The sequence below is a fragment of the Protopterus annectens genome, chromosome 4.part1 (assembly GCF_019279795.1).
Source record: "Protopterus annectens isolate FY-2018-M chromosome 4.part1, PAN1.0, whole genome shotgun sequence".
In the NCBI taxonomy this organism is placed as follows: Eukaryota; Metazoa; Chordata; order Ceratodontiformes; family Protopteridae; genus Protopterus; species Protopterus annectens.
Window position 1 is genome coordinate 51,787,068 of NC_056734.1, and position 27,399 is coordinate 51,814,466.

At 40.1% G+C, this 27,399-nt stretch overlaps 1 protein-coding gene across 1 annotated transcript; it reads left to right on the top strand.

Annotated features, from left to right (window-relative positions):
- Positions 1-3,792: 3,792 nt before the first annotated feature.
- LOC122801171 (polar tube protein 1-like) lies at positions 3,793-5,007 on the top strand. Its single transcript, XM_044070735.1, has one exon. The coding sequence runs from the start codon at positions 3,793-3,795 to the stop codon at positions 5,005-5,007; it is 1,215 nt and encodes a 404-aa protein (XP_043926670.1).
- Positions 5,008-27,399: the final 22,392 nt, after the last annotated feature.

Genomic DNA, 27,399 nt, shown 5'->3' on the forward strand with positions numbered 1-27,399 from the left:
CCTGTGATGTTTTCAGAGCTATTGCTGTTAGGATGAGATGCTATGGGTGTTGTCTTAGAACCAAACCAATAACTTAGCTTTTGAAGGATCTTTGCAGCAATATCTGCTAGCTCTTTTGTGGTCTGCTTCCTCTTTCTGTCAGATTTTAGCATTGTTACTTTCAGATGAATGTTGGTCTGCCCTTTACAGAGTTGGTCAGCCTCGCTGAATAGTATTCTCCACAGTCAGGGTCACTATGCATCCTTGTCAATGGACTTTGTTACATGCACATAAAATATTTACGTTAACGTATTATCAGAACATGTTTTCTACCACCATTGAAGCCTATTCTATCTCCACCTCTCCACCTAGTATTTTCTACCTATATATATATATATATATATATATATATATATATATATATATATATATATATATATATATATATATATATATATATATATATATATATATATGTGTGTGTGTGTGTGTATATACACACACACACACACACACACACACACACACACACACACACACACACACACACACACACACACAAACACACACACACAAGGCACGGGGAACTGACTTTACACAATGCGCATATGCAAGTCTTTTATCACAGCAGGATAAAGACTTTTACACAGTTAATCCCTTAAGCCAATCACCAGTTTCCAACTTGGATGTATTGGATTTAGCTCCAGAATGCAAAAGAACCCTTGTAATGTAAAATGAAATGGTTTTGAGCTCAAGTGCAGTAACAAATGCTTTACAACAACAGGTTTCCTTCAATATCAGGAATCTTTAGAATTCACTAAACCTGAGAAATGATCCAGAAAATACAGAAAAAAAGTGTGCAACTAAAGAGAACACAAAGAAACTTTGCAAAACTTAGAAATATTTTGGCACACTCAGGGGAACTTTGGGAAAGTCATAAAAGCTTTTGCAATACCAGGAGGTTCGGAAATACTAGAATACTGTTAAAACAAAGAGCAGTGCAGTGACAAACAGATGGCATTTTTAATAAGTGCAGGATGAAACACATGATAAATTCAACCAAATCAATAAATTCAGCAAATAAGTGTTACATAGCAGTAAGGCAGTTACAGCAAGTGCAAAGAAATACCTATATCAGGTGTAGGTCCAGATGGTTTTAAAAGCAACCCAAGTCTTGTAATCACAGGCGTCTTAGGCACACGGAAGCTCTGAATAAATGAGCACAGTCTCATAAAAAGTGTAATTCTTTTACACCAGCAGGAAGAAAGACTTTTACACAGTTAATCACTCAGGCCAATCAGATAAAAACAAAAAGGCTTCTACCAGAAGTTTCCAACTTGGATGGATCAAAATCCTTGGAAATAAGTTCATTAACCCTGAAATGTTCAACAAAATACAGACAAAAGTGCACAACACAGAAAAACTTTGCACAACTACTAACGTATTATAATACACTACTCTCTTGTCACACTGCATTCTCACAGAAAGGCCCCAAGCCAAGAATCAGCAAGATGCAATTAATATCCAAAAAAGTTATATTATCAAGGGTTCATAGATTTATAGGAGATTACTATGCTATGGGTTGGAGACGGTGGCATTGACAAAAAGGCAGGAGTCAGAGCTGGATGTGGCAGAGTTAAAGATGTTAAGATTTGCACTGGGTGTGACTAGGATGGACAGGATTAGGAATCAGTATATTAGAGGGTCAGCTCAGGTTGGACAGTTTGGAGACAAAGCAAGAGAGGCGAGATTGCATTGGTTTGGACATGTGCTGAGGAGGGATGCTGGGTATATTGGGAAAAGGATGCGAAGGATGGAGCTGCCAGGTAAGAGGAAAAGAGGAAGGTTTAAGATAAGGTTTATGGATGTGGTGAGAGAGGACATGCAGGTGGTTGGTGTGAAAGAGCATGATGCAGAGTACAGTAAGAAATGGAAACAAATGATCCGCTGTGGCGACCCCTAACGGGAACAGCCGAAAGAAGATGATGACTATGCTAATGGCCATAGGACCTTTACCAGTATAGCCATGTTATACCCATATTCCCATGGGACATTTCCTTTTGCCTAGATGTCCAAGAAATAGATTCCAAACAGTAAAGGGTCCAACATAAATCAATAAACCCATGTAGTACCATAAACATTCAAGAAATAACTAATATATGAAAACTATAATATGCTGTTGGGTTAATACTTTTCTGTAGTCAAAACATACAATCCCATTACAGATAGAAAAGTATTACAGGCAGGACTCACAATAAAAAGTAAAATTGTAAATAAACATTCCATCTGAATCCATGATTCTTTTCTTCTCTTAGAAAATATAAATGGAGTGTGTGTGTTTTGTGTGTGCATTTGTAGTGTGTGCGTGAGTGTGTGTGTGTGTTTGACTGTATGTGCATGTGCTTGTTGCTTCTGCATGTGTATGTATTTGTAGCATGAGCGTAAGTGTGTGTGCTTGTTGAGTCTGGATGAGCGAGAGAGTGTGTGTGTGTGTGTGTGTGTGTGTGTGTGTGTGTGTGTGTGTGCACAGGTGTGCGTGTGTGAGCTTATTGCGTATGCATATGTGTTTTGTGTGACTATGCATGCATGTGTGTGCTTGTTGTATGTCCGTGAGTGTGTGCAAGTATGTAAGTGTATAGGTGTCTGTGTGCATCAGTTTTAATTATTATTGCCAACCAGTGGCACGACAGTGACTGCTGCTGCTTCACATTGCTGTACAGTTTGTTTTTCAGTTGGTGTGCCTTCTGTGCAGACTTCACATCTTCCCATGTACATTTTCTTCCAGTGGTGTTGCATGGGGGGGGGGTGATGGTACACTGAGCATTCCCTACACTAAAGGAAAGGAGTCTTGCTCATTTAATTTTTTTCAAAGACAGTGCCTAAACACAGATAATATTCATGCTTTCCTTTGAAAGAAAGCATATATTATCTTTGAGTAAAGTGAAGCAAGTCAGTAATGCTGACTTCACACAGCATTACTCAGAGGTTTCATTTTGTTTTACTGTACATGCCAGAAGTATATTGCAGGGATTGCTAGCATACACCTTAGCTGTGGAAATAACAAACAGAGTTGAAAACAATTCATACCAGTCAAACACTTAACCCCCCCCCCCCTACACACACACACACACACACACACACACACACACACACACACTGAAATATCATGCTGGAAATAAAGGATTACTCTTAAAGGGAACTCCACATAATTTAGTTCGAATGATTGCAAACCAAGGTTTGCCATCTAGTGTCGGGTATGCATGGGGGTAGAGCATGGAAACCTCGATAAGGAAAACATACATTTCTCAAGCGATCCCTTCAGTAGTTTCACCAAGCATGCTCAAGCATTAAAATGAAACATTTCCCCCAGCAATCCCTTCTGTGGTATGTCCAAGTATGCACAATCAACAAAATGAAACATTTCTCCAAGTGATCCCTTCTGTGGTACGTCCAAGTAAGCACAATCAACAAAATTAAACATTTCTCCAAGTGATCCCTTCTGTGGTACGTCCAAGTATGCTCATGCACTAAAATGAAACATCTCCCCCAGCAATCCCTTCTGTGGTATGTCCAAGTATGCACAATCAACAAAATGAAACATTTCTCCAAGTGATCCCTTCTGTGGTACGTCCAAGTAAGCACAATCAACAAAATGAAACATTTCTCCAAGTGATTCCTTCTGTGGTACGTCCAAGTATGCTCAAGCACTAAAATGAAACATTTCTCCAAGTGATCCCTTCTGTGGTATGTCCAAGAATGCAAAATCAACAAAATGAAACATTTCCCTAGGTGATCCCTTCAGTATCACCAAGTATGCACAATCAACAAAATGAAACATTTCTCCAAGTGATCCCTTCTGTGGTACGTCCAAGTATGCACAATCAACAAAATGAAACATTTCCCCAAGCAATCCCTTCTGTGGTACCTCCAAGTATGCACAATCAACAAAATGAAACATTTCCCCCAGCAATCCCTTCTGTGGTACGTCCAAGTATGCACAATCAACAAAATGAAACATTTCCCCCAGCAATCCCTTCTGTGGTACCTCCAAGTATGCACAATCAACAAAATGAAACATTTCCCCCAGCAATCCCTTCTGTGGTACCTCCAAGTATGCACAATCAGCAAAATGAAACATTTCTCCAAGTGATCCCTTCTGTGGTACGTCCAAGTATGCACAATCAACAAAATGAAACATTTCCCCCAGCAACCCCTTCTGTGGTACCTCCAAGTATGCACAATCAACAAAATGAAACATTTCCCCCAGCAATCCCTTCTGTGGTACCTCCAAGTATGCACAATCAACAAAATGAAACATTTCCCCCAGCAATCCCTTCTGTGGTACCTCCAAGTATGCACAATCAACAAAATGAAAAATTTCCCCCAGCAATCCCTTCTGTGGTACGTCCAAGTATGCACAATCAACAAAATGAAACATTTCCCCCAGCAAACCCTCCTGTGGTACGTCCAAGTATGCACAATCAACAAAATGAAACATTTCCCCCAGCAACCCCTTCTGTGGTACGTCCAAGTATGCACAATCAACAAAATGAAACATTTCTCCCAGCAATCCCTTCTGTGGTACGTCCAAGTATGCACAATCAACAAAATGAAACATTTCTCCAAGTGATCCCTTCTGTGGTACGTCCAAGTATGCACAATCAACAAAATGAAACATTTCTCCAAGTGATCCCTTCTGTGGTACGTCCAAGTATGCACAATCAACAAAATGAAACATTTCTCCAAGTGATCCCTTCTGTGGTACGTCCAAGTATGCACAATCAACAAAATGAAACATTTCCCCCAGCAATCCCTTCTGTGGTACGTCCAAGTATGCACAATCAACAAAATGAAACATTTCTCCAAGTGATCCCTTCTGTGGTACGTCCAAGTATGCACAATCAACAAAATGAAACATTTCTCCAAGTGATCCCTTCTGTGGTACGTCCAAGTAAGCACAATCAACAAAATGAAACATTTCTCCAAGTGATCCCTTCTGTGGTACGTCCAAGTATGCTCAAGCACTAAAATGAAACATTTCTCCAAGTGATCCCTTCTGTGGTATGTCCAGGAATGCACAATCAACAAAATAAAACATTTCCCCAGGTGATCCCTTCAGTACTTTCACCAAGTATGCACAATCAACAAAATGAAACATTTCTCCAAGTGATCCCTTCTGTGGTACGTCCAAGTATGCACAATCAACAAAATGAAACATTTCCCCAAGCAATCCCTTCTGTGGTACCTCCAAGTATGCACAATCAACAAAATGAAACATTTCCCCCAGCAATCCCTTCTGTGGTACCTCCAAGTATGCACAATGAACAAAATGAAACATTTCCCCCAGCAATCCCTTCTGTGGTACGTCCAAGTATGCACAATCAACAAAATGAAACATTTCCCCCAGCAAACCCTTCTGTGGTACGTCCAAGTATGCACAATCAACAAAATGAAACATTTCCCCCAGCAATCCCTTCTGCGGTACGTCCAAGTATGCACAATCAACAAAATGAAACATTTCTCCCAGCAATCCCTTCTGTGGTACGTCCAAGTATGCACAATCAACAAAATGAAACATTTCTCCAAGTGATCCCTTCTGTGGTACGTCCAAGTATGCACAATCAACAAAATGAAACATTTCTCCAAGTGATCCCTTCTGTGGTACGTCCAAGTATGCACAATCAACAAAATGAAACATTTCTCCAAGTGATCCCTTCTGTGGTATGTCCAAGTAAGCACAATCAACAAAATGAAACATTTCTCCAAGTGATCCCTTCTGTGGTACGTCCAAGTATGCTCAAGCACTAAAATGAAACATTTCTCCAAGTGATCCCTTCTGTGGTATGTCCAGGAATGCACAATCAACAAAATAAAACATTTCCCCAGGTGATCCCTTCAGTACTTTCACCAAGTATGCACAATCAACAAAATGAAACATTTCTCCAAGTGATCCCTTCTGTGGTACGTCCAAGTATGCACAATCAACAAAATGAAACATTTCCCCCAGCAATCCCTTCTGTGGTACCTCCAAGTATGCACAATCAACAAAATGAAACATTTCCCCCAGCAATCCCTTCTGTGGTACCTCCAAGTATGCACAATTAACAAAATGAAACATTTCCCCCAGCAATCCCTTCTGTGGTACCTCCAAGTATGCACACTCAACAAAATGAAACATTTCTCCAAGTGATCCCTTCTGTGGTACGTCCAAGTATGCACAATCAACAAAATGAAACATTTCCCCCAGCAATTCCTTCTGTGGTACCTCCAAGTATGCACAATCAACAAAATGAAACATTTCCCCCAGCAATCCCTTCTGTGGTACCTCCAAGTATGCACAATCAACAAAATGAAACATTTCCCCCAGCAATCCCTTCTGTGGTACCTCCAAGTATGCACAATCAACAAAATGAAACATTTCCCCCAGCAATCCGTTCTGTGGTACGTCCAAGTATGCACAATCAACAAAATGAAACATTTCCCCCAGCAATCCCTTCTGTGGTGCATCCAAGTATGCACAATCAACAAAATGAAACATTTCCCCCAGCAATCCCTTCTGTGGTACGTCCAAGTATGCACAATCAACAAAATGAAACATTTCTCCCAGCAATCCCTTCTGTGGTACGTCCAAGTATGCACAATCAACAAAATGAAACATTTCTCCAAGTGATCCCTTCTGTGGTACGTCCAAGTATGCACAATCAACAAAATGAAACATTTCTCCAAGTGATCCCTTCTGTGGTACGTCCAAGTATGCACAATCAACAAAATGAAGCATTTCTCCAAGTGATCCCTTCTGTGGTACGTCCAAGTATGCACAATCAACAAAATGAAACATTTCCCCCAGCAATCCCTTCTGTGGTACGTCCAATTATGCACAATCAACAAAATGAAACATTTCTCCAGGTGATCCCTTCTGTGGTATGTCCAAGAATGCACAAACACCAAATCGAAACATTTCCCCAGGTGATCCCTTCAGTACTTTCACCAAATATGCAAAAGCAACAAAAGAAAACATTTCCCACAGTGATCTCTTCTGTAGTTTAACCAAAAGAAAACATTTCCCCAAATGATCCATTCAGTAGTCTTACCAAGTATCCACAAGCACCATAATGAAGCATTTCTTCCAGGAATTCCTTCGGTAGTTTGGCCAAATATGCACAATCAATTCACTGACATCAAAATGAAACATTTGTCCCAGTGGCCCCATCAGTAGTTTATCAATGTCTGCACAATACTTCACTGACACCAAAATTACAGAAAAATTGCCAGAAAACACAATTTTATGAAAAATGTACCAAAAATATTTGGCAGAAATAATATGTCAGTCATATAGGAATAGGTGTGTCAGTCTAGGAAGTAGAAAGGCAGAAAAGTTCACACCATATTTTTACAGATAGAACTGTCAGCACAAATTTAGCTAAATTGTCAAGAGATATTAAGCAAGCTGTTTCTTATAGGGGCCAATATTGCTGTTTTGTTCCTCTTCTAATACCTGTTATTTGTTCTTCATCCATGTTTAGAAAGTGATATAACAAGGTGCTCCATACTCATGCAAAACCAAAAAAAGCTTTTGCCATCTAGTAGGGTTACTATGGCTAAATCTGCAAACTAATAACCAGGAAAATACCAAAGCCTTCTGGTCAGCTAAAAACAAACTATTAAAACCACGTCAGAGCACTCAGCCCTACTCCACCCTTAATAACTGAAATAGAAAGCATTGCCAGTCAATTCAACTCCGACTTCATTCAGTCACCTCACATATCTGTCAGGATTACAATCACCAGAAAAAACTTTCCATAATAACATCAACTGTGTTGTGTGAGTCATGTATTATACACATATATGTAACACTGGTTCGACAACATTCCCCCAAGTATGTATTTATTATAAAATTTGCTCCAAAATTTCAATATTTTCTTAGGGACCTCAGTCGCTTACTTATCACCTGAGCTTTGCTATGAAATCTCTTTTCTGATATGCATGCCAGATAGCTTACCTCCTTTATTTTTTAAATACTTGGAAGGCCAATTTAAAAAAAATGTACAAATACGGATTCTTTCCCAGTGCAATTCAGTGTTCACGATTTTCTTGAAAGTGACACTGTTTACAGTCACCATCAACTGCTGTTTATGCTTTTATATATAGTGTTCCTCTAAAGAATGCAAAAACACATAACACATCATTTTGGCTTGTAAAATAATGGTTGTTCTAACACTTTATCAACCCCTCCCCTTTCTTTTTTTGTAACTTAGAGAAACTATAATGACAGGAATGGCAGCTTACGCTGTGCTGCTAAAAATGGGGATGAACATATAAAACTGCTTCCAAATGGAAAGGACAGAGCTTTCCAAAACAGAACATTAGTTCACAACAAACATAGCAATTCACTAATTTGTCTGCTTTAATTAGATTATCCATTATTAAGTAGATAACTCGTCAGATATATATATATATATATATATATATATAATATATATTTATAAATCACACACACACTCCCCCAGATTTACTAATGTTCCATGCAGGACTAGCTTAGTCCTGCATGGAAGCGGACGTTTAGGAGCAAGACGGCAGCGCACCATGCATATTAATGAAGGCACATGCCCTGAGCTCCTAATCTTACATGGAACATTTAAGAGTCCAGGGGGCAAGTCTGAGAGTGTGAGCTCTCAGAATGTACATGCCCCACAATGAAGAACAGCAGAAAGCCCAAAAGAATGAGTGAGACCACTCATAGGTGTCCGCATACCCCCAGCAACTCCCCCCCACATGTACAACAGCAATAGTAAATACACATTATAAATATACCATTTTTTATTTTTAAGAAACAGATTAAAGTTAACTGCAGGTGCGCGGGTTTGCCCATCGCTTAGCTATGGTTAATGCAGATTAAATGGCTGAAGAGGATAACAAGGAAGATATATGCAAAAGAAGCAGCATAGTAATAGTGTAGTGGGCACAGCATTCACCTTACATGCAGGCATCATGACCAATATTCTAGTTGCATAATGTAGTAAGTAACATATATTTGTGAAATGGAGTACTGCATTAAATGCAGATGTGAGGTGTCAGTGTCATAATGTTGCAAAGTCCACAGATAATCACATGTGCCCCATACAGTACATGCACACAGGAATCATGGATACAAATGGAAGGTAAAATGTGTAATAAATGATAACTCCATACAGCTTCCACATCCCCCACCTTCCCAAGAACCATTAGACATTACTGTCTAAATTAGTGCAGTGGTAAGCGGGAGTAAGCACTAGTAAGCACGTGTAAGCAGTATTAAGCAGTAGTAAGTGGGAGTAAACATTTGTAAGTACTAATAAGTGGGTTTAAGCCTGTTTGTGCAGGGGTAAGCAATACACACACAGATTAAGCAATATTGAAGCTAACTCTCTGTAAGCATAATTAACCGGAGGTTAGCATTGCTTAACATCACTCAAACCCGCTTACAAGTGCTTAAAAGTGCCTTAATCACTCTGTATCCAACAACCGCTTTTCTGCCCAGCAACAAAATAAACAGCCTTGCAGGTCTTGAACCCAGAACCCTATACACTATAGTTACAGTAGTTAACCACATAGCCATCCCAGCAGTACATAAGAGATAAGAGTGAGGTATCACCAAACAAACCCTCACTATAAGAAAAGCAACATAAATGCCCACATGTTTAAACGAGCCACTGCACAAAAATGATAATAGTATCCAGACGCAAATAACATGTACAGTGGAACGAAGCACATTATCTCTCAGCATATAAAAACTCAAGGATTCATCATTAACATAAAAATGAGCAGCATTTATTTAATTTTACGCTTTCACCACTGGACAGGTGGCTTCTTCAGACCATAATACAAAACAGAATAAAAATCAAACACACTCTGTATATACTTACTATCTCGTCATGTGCACAAAAATGCTTATTCAGTTTAAAATCCAACTCCCTTACAAGATATCTCATTACATAATCACGTATTACGTGACTGAAACAAATCATTTAAAGTGATAGCATAAAAACATATACACATATTTAATGCATTCTAAACTCTCACATTTACTAACCAAAAAACTTCAAATAGTATAACCACCATGATACATTGCTAAAATGCTCTCGACACTTATGTAACAATAAATGCCTTAAAACACATGTAGTTTGACTAAGAATTAGAACTACATAACTAGCGCTGAGAGCGCATATCCCCAAATATCTTCCTCTTATGCACAAATTCATTTAGTTAGCATCGCCCATCCATTATTTAGTGAGTTGCTTAACATTTTTACATAGTAAAAATGCATTATTTAGCACTCGAGAAATGTTAGCGGCTCAGTTCACTTTCAATCCATGCTGGTTGGCATGGATATATATAAATGACAGAGATTAATCCAGCAGCGAGCAATGATGATGTTACAACTGGGTAAGTTGACCAGGGAGCGAGGAGGAAGGTCATTGCTACGACGGCACAAATTCATCATGAAGAACGAAATGGTTTTGGAGATTCTTTGCCTGGGGATTTTTTACAACAGCACAACATAGACTTTCCGCTGCCGATGAAAACGTATGGCTTCAAGTCCAACAGAGAACAGTCGAGAGGGAGAAGCACTACGAGGGGCAAGAGGAAATGGGAACAACCTCAAGAAAATCAGATGAGTATAAAAAAGGCATTCATGAACAACAAAAGAACTTAGTGTTGAATTTATCTAAATTTTTATTGAATGACTATCATTTATCTGTCTTATGTAAAGGGCTATCGTTTATCCCTACGAGTTACTCCTGCTATGCAGAAGTTATTTTGGACATTAAGATGTTTGCCAGAAATTTAAACTTGAAACTTTTGTATAAAGATAATGCAGACGCTAATAGCAAATGTGTAGGGTTTTCCAAACCCAGCTCTTTCATGCCTAATAGTAATGTTTTAGTCAATGCTTTTGAGAAATTGTGCATACAAGATATATATGAGGCTAATATTAAACAGGGATTTAAGCCACACAATAATTTAAAGCAGAATATGACACGACAGGAAAGAGAAGCGTTATTAGAATTAGAAAGGAATGAACAAATTATTGTGAGACCAGCAGACAAAGGGGGTCTCATAGTGGTGTTAGATAGAGATAGTTATAAAAATAGTATATCTGCCAGTCTAAAGAATGACTCTTCTTACGAAATAATAGGAGTTGAACAGGTATCAGGTTATATTTCAAAGAGTATGGTATTGGAAGGGCTATTTACAAATGGTATGATAGATGAGAAACTTTTGGAATATTTTTTGGTACATAAACCCACTATACCCATATTGCAAGGCCTTCCAAAAGTGCATAAATCAGTTGTCAACCCTCCAATGAGACCTATTGTCTCTAGCAGAGGTTGGTGTACTGAACCAGTCTTGATTTTCATAGAGAAACACCTGAGACCTGTTTTAGACAGCAATAAGTACGTTCTCAAAGACACGGAACACTTTTTAAGGGATTTATATGAGTTTGTTGAAGAGTATGATTCCAATATAATGTTTGTCACATTAGATGTCGTGTCCTTATTTACTGTCATTCTGAATGCAGTAGGATTGGCAGCAGTGAAGGACTTTTTAGAGGTGTATACGGAATATACACCAGAGAAGATACGTTTGTTACTCACATTGTTGGGGTTGGTTTTAGAGCATAATTTATTTTTATTTGATGAGCAGTTCTACAGGCAATGCAGCAGCGTAGCTATGGGCACATCTTGTGCCAATAGCTACGCCAATGCAGTCATGGTCAAATGGAAAGATTCATATATTTTGAAAGGTCCTTATATTCATTTACTCCCTTTTTACCGTAGATTTGTAGATGATGTCTTTATTGTGTGGGGAGGCAGTGAACAGCAGCTATCTGATTTTTTAGAATTTATAAACATGAGCACATCGTTTTTACAATTTACTCATAGGTCTTCAAAAAATAATATGGATTTTTTGGATGTGGAGATAGTTAAATGTATTGAAGGTGGAGTGTACACCAAACAATACAGGAAGGACTGCCACGTAAACCATTTATTGCATAGGAGCAGCGCGCATCCACCTCATATTTTTAAAAATGTAATAACCAATCAAGTGATGAGAACCTCTAGGCTCAATGTGAGAGATGAGGACTTCAGCAAGGAAGTGGAGAAAGTGATGGTGTATTTGGGAGACAGGGGATACAATGATAATACTCTTAGGAAATATGTACCGCAAGCAGTAGGTAGGAGAAAAGGTAAAGCCATGCCATATTTTTCAAGGAAGTTTAATCATGGAAGTGAAAGACAAGAGGCATCCACCAATTATAAACTTAGGATGTCCTTGAAATACACCGCTGATGTACACAAGTACACTGAAATAGTTAAGAAACATTGGCAAATTCTGCTGACTGATCATGAGGTAGCTGGCTTGGTGGACACAGTACCCAGATTTAGTTTCAGGAACAACAGATCTCTGAAGAGGAGACTCTGTTATCCGAGAAATGGGCAGATGAGTAATGGTAGAGGAGGGACGAGACCTTGTGGCAGTTGCAATTGGTGCCAGTATATAGACACTAGTGATCGCTTTTACCATCCAGATTTGGATCGAGATTTTCATTTTGACATTAGAGCTGACTGTCTGAGCCGACATGTAGTTTACTTAGCCAATTGCTGTGTATGTGCCAAATTCTATGTTGGGAAGACAGATAGGAGTTTAAAGGAACGCATCAGAGAGCATGTCTATAATATTAGGAAGGGTAATAAGGTGAATGCTTTAGCCAGACACATTATGAATACTGATATGACCCACATTTTTAGATTCAGAGTCATAGCCCTGTTGCAGGAGAATATAAGAAGGGGAGATATCTGCAACAGGACAGAAAGTGTAGAAGCCATGTGGATAACTAAATTGATGGGTACAGAAGGATATGGCCTAAATGAATGTATTCCCCTGAGACCGAAACTTAAAATGAGGCCTCTTCGCAGATAAAGTCATAAACTTTGACATATGAATTATTTATTTGTTTTTTGCAGGTTAGGAATTGGTTATTAAAATATATTATTCATTGATATATAATGTTTATATATTTATATGTATTTATTTAGGAAGGAATATAGTATTTTTTGTCATCGTAATTTTTATCATTGTCTTGTATAAATATTGTCTTTTACATCTAGTTAGAATATAATTCATGTTAGTATAGCTTTAAAGGATTTGCTTTAGTGATGCTTAGTCATGTGACTTCAGACATGTGATATGCAGTGAGTATATAGGTGTGTCTGTTTTAAGTGCTTTGTTACACCTGAAGAAGCTAGATTGTGAAAGCGCTTGTGTTTTGCACTCAGTAAAGGCCTATCCTGGATTTTACAGCTGTCTGCATCTCTGTTTTATTTTACTGCTCATTTGTATGTTTATGACGAATCCTTGAGTTTTTATATGCTGAGAGATAATGTGCTTCGTTCCACTGTACATGTTATTTGCTTCTGGAAGCCCTCATTATAGTAAAATCAAACTGAATATGTGAAAGGAATCAGTATACAGTCGTATGTTCTATAACCTACTATATAACATAAATATGAGAACTGGAGTACTGAAGTAAGGCCAGATGTGAGGTGTAAATGTAATAAAGTTGAAGTCCCCTACTAAACACAAGGACCCCATACAGTGTACATACACATGAATCATGGATACTAGACTTATATATATATATATATATATATATATATATATATATATATATATATATATATATGAAACCACTTATGAAACATGTCTTTCTGAAGAAGTCTTGATAATAAATAAGATGAAAGCGCTAAAGTTCTACGAGAGTTGTTGGTGTTATTTACTATTTTATTGACTGCTTTTATTGTCACGAAGTTCATTTCTTAGTTTATATATATATATATATATATATATATATATATATATGATGTAATGAATAATAATGCAATGCCAAAAAGCCAATTTTAAGCAATGCTAAGCATTGCACATGCCAGCTTAGGAGGTGTAAGCAATGTGTAAGCCAGCTAACTCAATGTGCCCAGTGGTATACCCCTTTAAACAATGCCAACCTTAGGTGAGCAGGTTTACCCATAGCTTAGCCTTTTCAAAACCGGCCAATCATGGCAAAGTGCAGGAAATGGTCAAAAGAGGAGAGGGAGTGCACTTCCAAGTGCTGCGCTGGGTTATCCAGGAGTCCAGAGTCATGGCAGGACTCTTTGTCAAAGACCATAAGCAGAGAATGCTGCAGGGCCAGTACCAGGTTTTCCAATATAAGGCAGAAATCTGGGAACATCTCGCCTGTGACCTCACCAGTGCCACTGGCATACCCCAAACTGGTGAGCAGTTCAGGCATCATTATGCCAACCTGAAGTGGCAAAAGGGGTATCTCTTGGATCAGTAGATCCAAGAAGCTAGGAGGACAGGGGATGACCCAGCCGTGTGTAAGTATCACGCCACTACCTGTTTAATAATTTCCAGCTCATGTATATTATGGATAGGTATGGCTAAATATTCCTGTTATGTCCTTCACAGTGGCAAGTTAGCAGGCTGCAAACCAGGAGGGCCATGGATATCGCTTAGAGAGGTTGGGAGGCAGGTTAGTAATACTCTTGCATGTACTGTCATAGGAAATAAATCTAAAAGTTTTAGTAAATTAATTGCCAGTTTAAAACCTGTATTGATTAAGGCAAGCACTGCATACACCAGAGAATATGACAGGAAGAGTCTCATATAGTTTGTATGTAAATAAATGCATAATAGCCTAACAGTAAAGGTCTGACTGCTGGACTGCATGTGTATAGTCTAGTATCATATGGTAATGTAGATTTGCAATCACTTAATAGTACTGTCGTATTAAGCACTGTTACCCACACTGTGCAACATAAATAGAATGTGTAGGAATGTCTGTATATGACTGGTATAATCCCCAGAGGTCACTTAGTACAACTGTGAGACACATAGACAGAAAACAGTGAAAAGGCAGACAACAAAATCCAAATAGCACATGCAACTGAGATGTGAGCTGCTGTATTTTTAGCACACACAGCCATGGTTCGAATCCTTGGAGTGGTAGTAGTCTTCATACAGAATCCTACCCTACAACTGTACAGATATGTCCAGAATGTCCAGTAAATTGGCCTATATCTGCTGCCTGTCACCCTGTCCCCCTTGATAATCAGTGGAATGATCCCAGACATATAGGCAGAAAACAGGAAAGACAACGAATTGCCACACATCTATGAGAACAAAGCTAGCACACTAGCAACTCCCCAAAATCTTATGAGAGTAATATGTATGTCCCATTTACACTCCATGTTGTCAAACCGTGACCAGAGTGTGTACAGTAACAGAGTGAGATGTATGTGCATAATAGTAATGTGGAATCTGGTACTGTGTCTGTCACATTCAGGTAGTGCTAACAAACATTGCTTCCACAGGTCTGTCAGATATGAACACTGTGCCCAGAAATAAAATAATGATACCCTGTACTGGTACTGTTTACTTTGGTATTGTATGGCATTGTGACTGATACATCTGCTCTGAATAATAAGGTATTACTCATCACTGTCACCCATACTGTGCTACATAATATAACTGTCTAGGAAATCCTGTATAAGAGTGTTGTAATACAAGGTCAGAATGTAAAACCACAGGAGAAATATAAGACAGAAAGCAGATAGGAGATATACAGCAATATCTATATAGCACACACAACTGTGTTGGACAGTGTTTTACTTTTAACAGACACAGCCACAGTCTGAAAACTGGGAGTGGAAGTAGGCTGCATACAGAACCATACCCCATAACTGTACTGATAAGTCCAGAATGTCCAGTATATGGGCCCATATCTGCTGCCTGTCCCCCTGTCCCCTTGTGAAGTCAGTGGGATATTCCCAGATGTTTAGGCAGCAAACAGGAAATACAACTTATTGTCACACATCTATGAGAACAAACCTGTCACTCTAGCAACTCCTGAAACGGTTATGAGAGTAATAAGCCAAGTATGTCCTATCTATTACCCCATGTTGTCAAGCTGTGACCAGGGTGTGTACAGTAACAGAGTGAGATGTATGTGCATAATACTAATTTGAAATCTGGTACTTTGTGTGACAGCATTCAGGTAGTGCTAACAAACATTGCTCCCACAGGTACGTTGGATACAAACACTGTGCTGAGGAATAAAAGCTTGATACCCTGTACTGGTACTGTTTAATCTGGTATTGTATGGAATTGTGAGTGTTACAGTTACTCTGAATAATAAGGTATCACTGATCACTGTTACCCACACTGTGCTACATAATATAACTGTGTAGAAAATCCTGTATAAGAGTGTTGTAAGTCAGTAAAGGCTGAAGAGGGCAATAGTCTAGATATGTCCCAGTTCACCTGCATGTGGTCAAGACATGGCCAGAGTCTGTGCAAAAAGAGATGGGTGGGTATGTCCACAACATCAACCAGGAATCTGGGAGTATGTGTAGAAGCAGTTAGTGTTAACAAACATTTTCTCCACAGGTATAGCAGGTAAGAGGTGTATACTGCAGGTAAACCAGTTCATGTATAAATATGATGACAGCCATATCACTGTCCAAACTAAGGCAATAGGGTAGTGTAGTAATACTTTTAAGGTACAGACAACTGCACTGACTAGGAAAGTAATGCGAACTACAGGAATATACTAGTTGTTAATTGACATCTTTCTCTCCCCACACCATATCTCCAACAATACACTACATACCCACCTCAAATGGTATGTGATGGCTCCACTGTTATGTTGGGACATATGTCCTATTGGTTGATAATTATTTAAATGCATGTGCTATGTTGAAATACTCCAACATTGGTGGCATGGTGCCATCAACGTACCTGCATGCTGTTGTTATTACCACTGTGGTCCCATATATGCATGTGTTCCATTTGCTATGCAACTGTTCTGTATCAGGTTTAATGGGAATATCTATGCATGCTGTTATACCTAACCCTGGAATGTGTTGACTATTACTAACCCACATATGTTGATACACCATAAACACCATAGCACATATGGAAATGCGGGTCCCAGCGGACCCACCTGTCCACCTCAGCTGGCCATGGCACCGGGCACCAGCACTTCTGGGGCCCAACCCGGGACCTCCTCATCTGTTGGTCCTGCACCACCTTCAGGTGGAACTGCCTCAGGGGATGGGGCTCGCCAGGTCCAGGTTGTGATGTGTAGAGAGCTCGGTCAGCAGTCTGCAAATATTCTATGCCAGCTCAAGGGCGGTGTGTCATGACTAGAGGGTTGGCCTGGCTCTCTGGCTCAGTCCCCAGCACAGCCACCTTCGGGACTGTGAAGGTGCAGTGATGACTGCCAAAGGGTGGGGATCTCAGCCCCACTGTTTCCACTAGGGGGCTCATGGGCTTCCGATTTCCCAACACCACTCCCCATCAAGGTGTTTACCCCCCACATGTTTCATGTACCGCCCCTGTATGTGTCTTGTTTATCTTGTCTGTTAACCTACCCAGTGTACCTCCCCAAATATACCTACTATCCCTCCCCAACATCCCACTCTCACCTGAAAAAAAGGGCATCCTGTTCCCCCCCAAAAAAAATATCACCCCATACATAGCTGTCCATTTTGCACACATGTCCACTGGAGACATGTAATCTGGTCTAAATGGCATCACAACATATTATTGTTGTCCTCACCCCTCTCTCAGGGGGTTCGGTGTCCAAACCTACCTCTACATTCAGTGTATATGCATAGCTGTTGCTGTAGAAGAAATGGGCAGCTAAGGACCTTCCCTACACCCTCCTGCACATCCCTAGCTATTTTCCCCACTGTCTTTCCCTCTTTGTGCATCTTTTTCACCACTTTCCTATCAACCCTTTTTTCTTTTCTTTTAAAGAAATTAGCGCAGGGGTAAGTGGGAGTAAGCACTTTTAAGCAGCAGTAAGCAGGTTTAAGCTTGTTTGTGCGGGGGTAAGCAATGCCTACACAGGTTAAGCAATTTAGAAGCTGAGTATAAGAAACTGTAACCGGAAGTTAGCAGTGCTTACCTCCGCACAAACCCACTTACAACTGCTTAAAAGTGCCTTAATCACTCTGTATCCAATGGCCCGTGTTCTGCCCAGCAATAAAATAAACAGCCTCTGCAAGACTCAAACCCATGACCCTGCACACAATAGCCAAAGTGATTTACCACTAAGTCATGTCAGATACACATAACTCTGATGTTTTCACAAACATATCATCCAGCCCAGTCATTGAACACTACAGGAAATATATCTAAACATGTAGATGTATGTGTGTAAATATATATGTATATCTAAATAGATATATACATATCTATATATGTAGATATATATATATATATATATATATATATATATATATATATATATATATTTACTATATATATATATATATATATATATTTACTATATATATATATATATATATATATATATATATATATATATACTTACTATATATATGTAGACATATATCTATAGACGTATGCATATGCATGTATATATGTATATATATATATATATATATATATATATATATATATATATAGGTATATACAGACATACATCTGTAGATAAAAATGAGAACATAAAAACATATATGTCCACATGCACCATTAATGGGGTTGAGGGGGCCCAGACAACATATGTCTTGTACGTATAGGTATCCCCCCCACAGCCAAATACGTCTGCCCTGCAATACACTACCAACTGTTGCAGATCCCATAACCAGGACCTGACACAACATGGGCACAATATGTTAACAGTACTCCATCCCACCTGTATGATGTCAGGCTGGTATCAGTAACAAGCCTCCCATAGGGAATGTGCAATGTGGAAGCAATCAACATCCCTAGGATACATATACACAGACACATATATGCAAATACAGACACACACATGCGCACACACACACACACACACATATTTATATATATATATATATATATGTATATATATATATATATATATATATATATATATATATATATATATATATACACATATATATGTAACTACACATACACACACAGAGATATGGATAGGAAGATACATATACAGATGATGCACACAATATGCAACATCCACTATGCCTACAGTTACCACCTTATCAACTGGATACTGTATGAGCCACCCATACAAATGACAATGGTTGCCTGCAACATATACCACAAAGAGGTCAAAGGATATAACACCGCTCACAGGTTTGCATACATGGAAAAGCTTTACTTGTGTACTATTACAGTCGTACATGCCCTGTCATATAGCTGTTTAGACACTGACCTACACATAAGCAGAGTAATGCAACTGTGAAACAGTTATATTAATACAGTAGTCTGGAAAGGTTTACATATGTTGCTGTCCAGGCCGAGGCCTTCAAGTAGTACAATAGTAACGACAGACTGGGCCACAAGATACCAGTCAATCAACAGTAAATAATGCAGATGTATAGTCCAGCAGCCTCTATCTACACTCTGTACACAATCCCTAGGGGGTAATGACCTCAATTGACACAATGGGATGCATAACTGACACCATAACAATCACAATGACAAACAGAACAGTCTGTATGGCAGGCGTCAGTAGGCCTGCATTTACCCAAGTTGAATTGTATGGTAATGTACATCCAGATACCTTAAGGCAGCTTACCCCTGATACCCCCACATGTTGTAACAGCCTAAGCTAGTTATGGTGCATCCCCCCCCCAGACTCAATAATACAAGGGCATATACCACTGTAACATACAATGGCCACCGGAGTGCATAAGGGCACACATGTATTGTGTAGGTGAAGCTCACTCATATATGGACCCAACCCCACAGTATGTGTGGGGGACACAACAGCAGTGGACTGATGGCAGGAACGGCAGCATGACATACTCACAACCCACTCACTATGTAACAACCCCTGACAGCATGTCATATGTGCAAAGCCTGGTATATAGGTGAAGGACAGAGGCTGGAACACAGGTGCATATATGGAAAACTATTGTCATACACTAAGCAAGTCGCTGGTGTTACAGGATAGTCTGCAACATACCCTTAGTCAGGAATTTGAAGTTAGAAACAGAAATGGATGTAGCCATGTACTTATAGCACTCAACACACACTGCCAGTGATATATCTGACACAAGACCTGTGTGGTGGACAGACAAAACATAATAGGCACACCTCTGGCCATCAAGAGGATAGGCCCACAGTTGAGAGCTATGCAGACAGACTGCATTTCAAGTTAAACTGGTATGTACAAATAATCCCTGTAACACCGGTGCTATACAATGCAGACAACAACACTACTCACACTCTGTCTGTAGCTCTGAAACCTCTTACAAATATGTAGCTGGCCTGAGTGTGCATTTTCTCCTGTAAGAGGTATAGCTACATGCGCTCTGTAAAACTGCTGCCCACACACAGGAAGGATGTCCATCATACAGGAACAGTAAAGGGACTAAGCCCACATGATGTAGGGATTTATAGTAGTTGGTTGCCATGACAGTGGTAATTGGAAGTACTACACAGCATGCTGCATGAAGGTAGCAAGTGGAGAACACTGATTGGTGCAGAGGCCATCACCTGATCATGTGCATCACCTTCAAATTCCATGTTGCAATCTATGCAAAGCAGCTCATTCCATCTACTGGAGAGAGACTGAGAGAGAGAAAGAGAGAGAGCGAGAGAGAGTGTGTATAAGGCACAGAAAGAAAAAAAAAACATCCAGAAGAGTCTGTATTCCCAGAAAAGGTATGTGAAGTATATATATATATATATATATATATATATATATATATATATGTGTGTGTGCGTGTGTGTGTGTGTGTGTGTGTGTGTGTGTGTGTGTGTGTGTGTGTGTGTGTGTGTGTGTGCAATTGACCATAGTACTTGGTCCATAATAATGGGATAGATATGTGGAATGATTTATATGTGCCTTCAGGTGTTGTTGTTGTTATTATGTTCGGCTGAACAACTGCTAAGGGCAATAGAGTCCATCCCTGTGGGTAGTGGGCCATACCCATCAACTGTGCAGAGCAGCACTGACTGATAAGATGTAAGCCATCATAGTGTGTGTTGTGTAATGGGAAGTATGCATATTATTGGGCCAATAGCTGGTAGTGAAAGTAATGCCATAATGATGGACATGTGGATTCCACAGCCCACCTCTTGCATGATACTCAGGTTAATGCCATAGGTGTGTAATAGGGTTACCTGCAATCCAGCCCTACATATACCCCCCTAATGTCCGGCTGTGTCCATATGTGGCACCTGTCTGTGTTGTAGCCAGGCAGAACAGTGCAGCTATGCAGGAAGGTGTTTTGAGACTGTAGACCTGACGTCTGAATGTACCCCACATATAGGTATGCATATGTGGACACACACACACACACACACACATATATATATATATATATATATATATATATATATATATATATAATATCTATATATATATATATATATATATATATATATATATATATATATATATATATATATATATATATATATATATATATATCTACAGGTATGTCCACAAATATACAGATACCCATATGTAGACATATATATGAGCGGGAGCACTACAGAATCCTGAAAGCTCAAAATCCTGAAGCCCAAAATCCTGAGACCAAAATCCTGAAAGTTCAAAATCAAAACTCAAAATACTGAAAACACAAAATCCTGAAAACACACAGGATACTTATTCCAGCACAAGTACATGCAAAAAGAAATAAAACACAAACTATATTACTGTTTTGCAAGTATAAGCAGAGGGGCAAGCCCCTGCACTTGCGATGGGGCTGTGGCCCCACACCGCTACTACTTATATATATCAACTCCAAGATTGCACTTAGTGTGGTGAAGTGCAATCTTGGAGTTGATATATTTAAGTAGCAGGGGGTGTGGGGGGCACAGCCCCCCACATGGGGGGTGCAGGGGGGCTTGCCCTCCTGCATATAATTGAAGAGTAATATGTTTCTTTATGTACTTGTAGTGGAGTATAGTAAGTGTTTGTATCCTGTGTGTTTTCAGGATTTTAAGTTTTCAGTATTTTGAATTTTCAGGATTTTGAACTTTTAGGATTTTGGTCTCAGGATTTTGGGCTTCAGGATTTTGGGCTTTCAGGATTCTGTAGCGCTGCCATATGAGCACATATATACATCACATATTTTATTTATTTTTTATTTTACATTTGTTAACCGGGGGTGTCTGACTGAGCCGAAAAGGCCCTTTTTCAGCAGAGGCCCGGGGAGAAAAGCTCCACAAAGAAAAATTACAGACACATTTAGTTATTTAGACATGATCAGTATACACACAAATTACGAGACATGTTTTTACAGTGGTATGCGGCACAAACAGTTACAGTGGAGAGAACAATCAAAAAAATATTAATTTTAAAAATAAAGGTAAGTAATAGATTTGTGGTGTACGGCTGAACTTTGGAACGTAGGTAGAATACATACATAGTACACAGGTACAGTACATACATTGTAGATTAGCCAGTGTTTGTGAGTAAGATTGAAAAACTATTATCAATTACTCTAGATTTAGTATGTATATGTTATCCGCTTTCACTAGCCTGGGGAGCAATCATGGCACTGCCAACTTTGCTTGAGATGTTGCCTGATGAGGTCTTTAAAGGAGGCTTTGGATGATGTGTTTTGAATGCTAGTAGGGACAGAGTTCCATTTTTTAGCCACCGTACTACTATATAGTGAATCTCCAAAGCTATTGTAGCTGTTGGTGACTTCTAGTAGTAGTTTGCTTGATGATCTAAGAGGCCTTTTGGCTGAGTGATGTTGTACTAGGTTTTTGAGGGCAGGACACTTATTGGGGAGGTAATAGATAGAATGACAGAGGCAGAGCTGATTGTAGGTTAGGAGGTTGGGCAGTTCAAGCCAGTGGAGCTGTCTCAATGCAGTACAGTGATGAGTTCTATATGAGCAATTTGCAGCAAAGCGGGCAATTCTGTTATAGCAAGCTTCCATTTTGCTTAGTTCAGTTTTGTTGAGATTAGTCAGAATTTGAGATGCATAGAGTAGGGTGGATAGAAGTTGGGAGCGAGCAATGGCTGATCTTGTGTTGTTGGTAAGAAATGGTTTGATACGGTAGAGTGACCCCAGTTTGGCATGTACTTTTTTAATAGTTAAGTTCAGATGACTATCAAATTTTAGGTGGGAGTCTATGGTTTTTCCCAATAGCTTAGCCTGTGCCACTGGAGCAATTGGAGTAGCATTTGTGGAGTAGATAGTGAATTGACTGTTAGTGTTTTTGTTAGAACTGGTTATAATCATAAGCTGAGTTTTCTTTGGATTGAGGATAAGCTGGGCTTTAGTAAGGTAGTTTTCAATGTCAGAGAATGCTAGTTGAGTTGTTTGCAGGAGGGTGGAAATGTTTTGTGCAGCACAGATTAAGGTAGTGTCATCTGCATACTGAATTATAGATGCATGCTGTGTGGAGGTGTGGAGGTCATTTGTGAAGACTGTGAATAGTAGTGGTCCTAAGATAGAACCCTGTGGGACTCCTATAGTTATGGGCAGCTGAGGAGAGAGAGAATTTTCCCATTTCACAGCTTGGTACCTGTCAGTTAAGTAGCTTTGGAACCAGGTAAGAGTGGAATTAGATAGATGATATTGGTTTAGTTTGTTTAGCAGGATTTGGTGTGAGACTGTGTCAAATGCTTTGGACATATCCAAAAAGAGTTGACACTTGCAGGCCTTCATTTTTGAGATGGTTTACTGTGTCTGTGAAGCAGAGGAGAGCTGTAGTGGTACTATGGGCAGGTCTGAAACCATGCTGAGTAGGTGACAGGATGTTGCAGTCTAGGAGATAGTTTAGCATCTGGGTATGGATGCATTTTCTAGGATTTTGGCCAGGGGGGAGAGTAAAGCAATGGGTCTGTAGTTATTAAGTTCAGTGGAGGTCCCGTCTTTATGTATGGGTGTAACATAGGATATTTTCCAGAGTTTGGGCACATAGTTTTCAACAATTGATCTGTTTATGAGAGTGGAGACTGGGATAACAATAGCATCTGCTGTGAGTTTCAAGAAATAGCTGGGGAGTAGGTCGGCTGCTGTTGATGAGGTTTTTAGTTTGGAGAGCATGCTTTTGGTTGAAGTGGTGGAAACTGTTTTGAGGGTAAAGCTTGTATTAGTGTTATTTGTGTTGGGGGGGATAGTGAGGAAGGAACTGTCCTGTGATACTAAGGATAGAATTGAGTTAACAAAGTGGGAGTTGAATTGTGTTTCGATGGGAACTTTAGTGTCAGGGGTGGTTGGTTTGGGGATAGCCTTTTGGGTGGATTTTAGTAGCTGGTTTACATTTTTCCAAAATTTTTACAGGTTGTGTTGGTATTTAGTTTGTAATGTTGTGTAGTAGGATTTTTTGTCCAGCCTAATGCATTTTTTTGCACGATTGCGCAGTTCTTGGTACTTAGGCTTTGTGTTTCTTTGTTTTTTTGATAGTAACGCCAGGCAGTGTCTCTGGACTTGAGGATTTGTTTGTTTTCTTTACTGAGCCAGGGGTTTGTAGAGGTTCTAACCTTGATTTTGCTCAATGGAGAGACAGTGTCTAGGTGTTGTAGAAATGTTTTGTTGAAATATGCTACAGCCTGGTCAAGTGGGAGGGTTTTTAGGGGGGGTCCAGTCACAGTTACACAGTAAAGTGTTGAGGACCTTAGGAGAGAATTTTTTTGCGTTTCTAGTGGATATATAGTTAGTGGTTTTGCATATGCTTGTTCTACTACGTATAAAGTATATTATGTTGTGGTCACTTAAGGTGTCTGGGAGACTGCCTGTGTGAGGGTACAATGTGGGGTTGCTAGTTAGGACCCAGTCAAGGATGGATTCCCTTTTAGACTTTTTATCACACCTAGTTGGAATTTGGACTAGCTGCTGGTAGCCATGGAGATTTATTAGATTACTTGGTGGTTCTGATATACAGGTGAACCAATCTAGGTTGAAGTTCCCCAGAATAAGGGTTTCTTGTGAGTATGTGGAAGAACACCAGGATAAGAAGTCTTCAAGGCTAGCAGGTGTATTACCAGGTGGAATATAGATCACAATTGTGGTGATGACCTTTTTAGGGTGAAGTTGAAGTTGTGAGATAAGTATGTCCCAATTATTGGGGGAGGCGTAGGAGTTTGGTAATTGATGGACAGTTAAGTTGGACTTGTAGAGTAAGTATAGCTACACATACATAGATATATACTTATATGCACATGCCTACATATATACAAACACACAGACAAACATATAGTTATGCAAATACATGTCCCCTATATTACTACCACAGTGCTGCATGCTATGTGTGAGGAAACAGCTCACATAGCAATACAGCTGTCAGTGTGTGCAACATGGACAGGTATGCAACATGTTAACCCCTTGTTGGGACCACATTGCCCTCATCTGTGAAGTATGGAATGGGAATATGGGGAAGTATGGCAGGCATATTTGTGCAGGCGGTCAGGGTTGGTAGATATAGAGTGTCCTACAGGGATAATATGTGACACATATGGTGGGTAAACACCCTGGATGGTGTGTGTGGTCTGTGATGTGGATGCCCCATGGGCCCCAATATGGACACAATGGGAACAAGCCTCCTACCCACTGCTACTCACAACAGCAGTCCATGTCCCGAAGGTGCCTCGCCTGCAGGCTGAGCAGGAGGAGCATGTGGGCCCTGTAAATGTGTACTAGATGCCGCAAGGTGATGTAGCACATCCCACATGTGTCTGTGGAGCCCATTATGGAACAGACCCTGGACCTGTCCTCAGAGGATAGGAACATGTCTGTGTTTGACCCAGGGAGGGGGGGGCAACATCCCCTGGGTTGGTTCCACCTTACAGTATTGCTGGACCAGTACATGAGGAGGGCTCAGGGTGGGTCACACATGTGATGTGGCCTGGTAACATGGGCAGATGAGTTTGGAGATGTGCTTCTGCTAGCCAATAGTAAATATACATGCTATTGTGTCACTATTATGGAACATATGTCAGTAGTACTAGTCTACAGAATCCCAGAACATGTCCAACAGCATACATAGATAACCACAATAACGCAGAATGTCAGATGTGCAGCAAACACATAGCAAGCATACCACAGGCATATATGGAACCATTGTGGCCCTGACAATGGCATGCAGGTGAATAGTCTGTAACAGGCCAGCAATGATATATAGTGTCCACACAGGGAACATGGCTACAAACACATTGCACAAAGCGTGGTACAGTGCAATATCTGCCCAACTGCTAGGTATGCTGTTGCCATATCTATTGAGTTGTGTGTACAGTTTGTTGCTGCTGATATGGTGGGGGGGTGACAGTGACATGTATTAAGAACTGTGGTAACCTTGCTGCATGACGTGCTCGCACCTGTGTCCATCTTTATGTCTTTCAGACACAATGTCCCATGGAAGGCTGTCAGCCTACAAAGCAGCTTAAAATGAAATCCTGCTGAATGAACTAATATAGCACTATGCAATCTTGTTTGGCTGGGCTGTCCATGATCAGCAGGTGTAGACCACCCTGTGGAACTACTTAATCCACAGGGTCAATGATGTCGGACTGCACAACCACAGTTATGAGCAGGTCCGGCATCATTCTTCTGACCTGCTTCACAATGCCCATCGGTGTGCTGCTGCAGTCTGGGGGGGATCACCTCACCATGGTGGCCATGCCATCCATCCCCCCGACACGTGTGGAGGAGCTCTTGGCCAGCGTCATGGCACCTGCCTATCCGGCCAGCCACCAACCGCCGGACATCTTTGTGGAGGTGGGTGCCACCCACACACCGGCTGAGGAGCATGCGGGTAAGGCCACAGGGCACATCAGTAGACCACTGTTGCATATACATTCGCATCAGTACAGGTAGATCATGCATGTCTGACATGTCATAGATATATTTTGTTGCTGCATAGTAGTGATAAACAGATGTCCATATGTGGTAGTATTGTGGAAATGTACTTTTGATGTACCACAGGTGTGACCACTGACTTTGCATCTCTCACCCTCTTATGTAGGTCCCTCCGGGATACCATCAAGGCAGCAGCCTGTAGCTGGTGAGGATGGTTTATGTAGATGCTTACCAATACACTGGGCATGTAATGGTGATGGTATATTCCATGCACATATCTAACACACCTACCCAGAGTGCATGCGGTATATGTGCACGTATTGTTGCTGTGAAACGCATGGCATCACAGGGGTGATTATGATGGGGTATTGAAAGGGTATGTCAGACACCTGCGTGATAACTAACATCCTGTCATTGCGGATTGTGTCTACAGGGAGTAACATAATGGTGGGAGACATGGCCTACAGTAGGGACATGTATGGAACAACACCCATATACAGTGCAATACCAGTGTATATACCTGTAGGACAATGGTAACTGCTGCAGAGATACACTATGGCATAAGGCATTACAGTGGTCCACATTATCA

Excerpts from the sequence above, each read along its gene's own strand:
- LOC122801171 (XM_044070735.1), top strand. The coding sequence starts at position 3,793 with ATGCACAATCAACAAAATGAAACATTTCTCCAAGTGATCCCTTCTGTG.